The sequence below is a fragment of the Gavialis gangeticus genome, unplaced genomic scaffold, assembly GCF_001723915.1.
Source record: "Gavialis gangeticus isolate Ggan-Ray unplaced genomic scaffold, GavGan_comp1, whole genome shotgun sequence".
In the NCBI taxonomy this organism is placed as follows: Eukaryota; Metazoa; Chordata; order Crocodylia; family Gavialidae; genus Gavialis; species Gavialis gangeticus.
In genome coordinates this window covers 26,119,699-26,122,315 of record NW_017728997.1, presented here as the reverse complement: position 1 = coordinate 26,122,315, position 2,617 = coordinate 26,119,699, and the positions used below count along the sequence as shown (strand labels likewise).

The window sequence follows — 2,617 nt, the reverse complement described above, 5'->3', positions numbered from 1 at the left end:
ATGATTATCTTCTTCCTTAAGCCAAAGGCAATATATTTTTTATGTCCTGAAAAGGTAAGAATCAGTGCAGTAGTCACATTCCGGTGTCTCCCTCTGCTGGAACCTGGCATAATGGCAGAGATGGAGAAAGCTATATTTCTGAGAGTCTGCTGGTGCATCTAGACACTCAACGTTCTCTTGTACTATATAAAGCTTCCCATAGAGGAGATCAGTTTTCACTTTTTCCTCAAGATAATTATGCAATCTTAAAAGAAGGAACAAAAAAACACCTGTACATTTACACAGGATCCTATGCTGAAAATGTATCAAATGAATATGCCAGATCAACATACATTTCAAAGATAGTAGTCAGTAACATCACATATTCATCTAATCAAAAATATTAAGGATTCAGAAAAAATTTACTGGAGCGCCAAAATATAAAGCTGTCCCTTTGACACAGCATGCTGTATTTCCAGTACCCTGGAGGAAGAGAAAGACACATATGGTGACGTTTGAATCTGATTTCCTCAAAGTTAGTCATCCAGCTGGCAGAGCAGTGCAACACCTCGCTTGATCCAGTGCTGGACTGGTCGATCAGTGTCTAGCAACAGCGCAATGACAAAGTTAGTGGAATGTCCAGTAGTTGATAAGGTTCCTTTACGCTCACTTGTCTTGTACAGTGGACAAATGTAGGCATTAGATTTCTTGATGTCTGATTTTTTATCTTCAAAAAGAAGAAACAAAACCATATATTAAATCTTTCAGGTGTGGTGTATCGCAGGAAGTCATCAAATTTTTACTTTAGTTTATTATTCTTAGAGCTAAATAAAAATTAGCTATTTGTTTTCAGTTTTCCTTGTTTTTGTTTCCTTACAACAGGAATAAAGGTTTTTCCATGGTCCTAGCTGCTGTTGAAATCTTTAAGAGGTATTCAAATCTAAATAGGCACAGCATAATCAAAACATTTGATTCAAATACTCGAGTTATAGTTTTAAAAGCAAGTAGATGCACTAGTTCTACATGTAAAAGCTAGGAAAATTTGATTCAGCCAGCTACACAACTTAAACACAGTCATCTGAATTCCAAGGCCATAACTCCATGGGAATTTACAGTGTGTCCAGATTGTTTACGCATAACTTGGGTAGACTTAAATCATGCTCTTCTGACAGAAATGAAGTTCAGTGAGGTTTCTTTCTTCCGATGTCAACAAGAGGCACAGATTAGGAGAAAGGGTGGGCTGCCTGGTAGCTAATTACAGCTCAGATGAAACTAGGTTATGGTGAAGAATGTTGTTTAAAAAAATACATGTGCATTTTTTGACAGTGTACTGCCTCTCATCAAAGAAAGGTGGAACTAGCTGAAGGAAGCAACATTTTAAAAGTTTAGCCAACACTGGACAACCACAGACACTAACAACATTCTGAGCAAACATGGGGGAAATCTTGGCTCTGTTTAAGTCAACTAAAAGGTCCCACTGACCTCATCAGAGTCAAGATTTCAAAAAAACATGCTCTGCTGGCAAGTCAGTTGTTTTGCCTAAGGATCCAATTAGTAGATAGTGAAACTGATTTACATAAATATATTTGCTTCACTAGCTCCATCTTGTTCCAGTTCAGACCAAATAAATCTTCGTGGGGAAAAGGAGAAAGAGACACTAACCAGATAAATACCAAATAGGCAGGTTAAGAAGTCAAGGTCAAATACATAGATCTTTATTTGTATTTGGGCTATTTGGTGGGGGACAAAAGTTGGTCTTTGATTGCAGAAAGAAACACATTGCTGCCATTTCATGTTGCATTATAATCCAAGGAAACATTTGTTTCAGACCAACTTTACTTACTTGGTTTTATCCAAATGATTGGCATCATGTCAAAGAGGAATTTGGGATACTGCTCAGCTAGTATTCCTCTGGCAAAACACAGCAACAAAGAAACAATTATTAAAATATTTTAATATTTGAATTAACAGGCATCTATACAAATCTGTACAAATAATTGCTTTTTCGTTTGGGGATCAAACCAAAACAATGAAAATAATGTGTTTGGACATTAAATATTTTAAAAGTGTTAGTTTGTTTTCTTTGTCAAGATGAAAATTACATTTTGTTCTGCATAAAACATCCCATCCGTCCAGAAACAGAATGCTTATTTGAGGTTCTTGTAGGAAAATCAGAGGAACTACAAGGCTATAACACAAAACTACTGACTGGAGAAGGAGCAATACATTCTTTGAAAGCGGCAACTGAAATCAGACTTCTCAGAGGAATGTTCTAGTCTGTACAATGCAGGTGGGTCTGCTGGAACTGTTCAACTTTTTATAAAATGCTCAAGTAATCATTACAAGTAAACATCCAGAAAGAAAGCTGAATGCTACTCAACCTGGTAGTTAGTTAGGTAGTCACATGTGCATAAAGAAAATGAGAGTTAAACCAGCCTCCAGCAGGAGTTTCCCATTCTGTAGGCAACTGCTCTAGTTCCTGAGTTGCTGCATAATAGGCCTATGCGAAGCAGCAAGTATTTGCTTCGGTTTCGGCCAATTCAGAGGGACAGTGATTTGATTCAGTGATTTAAATCACTGTCCTGATTCAATTTGGCTTATTCGGAGATTTCACTATACAAACTATAGACTGTTCGAT

General features: G+C 37.0%; 1 protein-coding gene across 1 annotated transcript in view; it reads right to left on the bottom strand.

The window, feature by feature from the left end:
• Nucleotides 1–189: 189 nt before the first annotated feature.
• DNAH12 (dynein axonemal heavy chain 12) overlaps nt 190–2,617 on the bottom strand; it is a 208,952-nt gene continuing 206,524 nt past the window's right edge. The window contains exons 75-76 of the mRNA XM_019504991.1: nt 1,823–1,890; nt 190–706 (exon numbers count right to left, since the gene is read on the bottom strand). Coding sequence (XP_019360536.1) covers nt 516–706; nt 1,823–1,890 — 259 coding nt within the window. The 3' untranslated portion in view covers nt 190–515. The remainder of the gene's footprint in view (nt 707–1,822; nt 1,891–2,617) is intronic.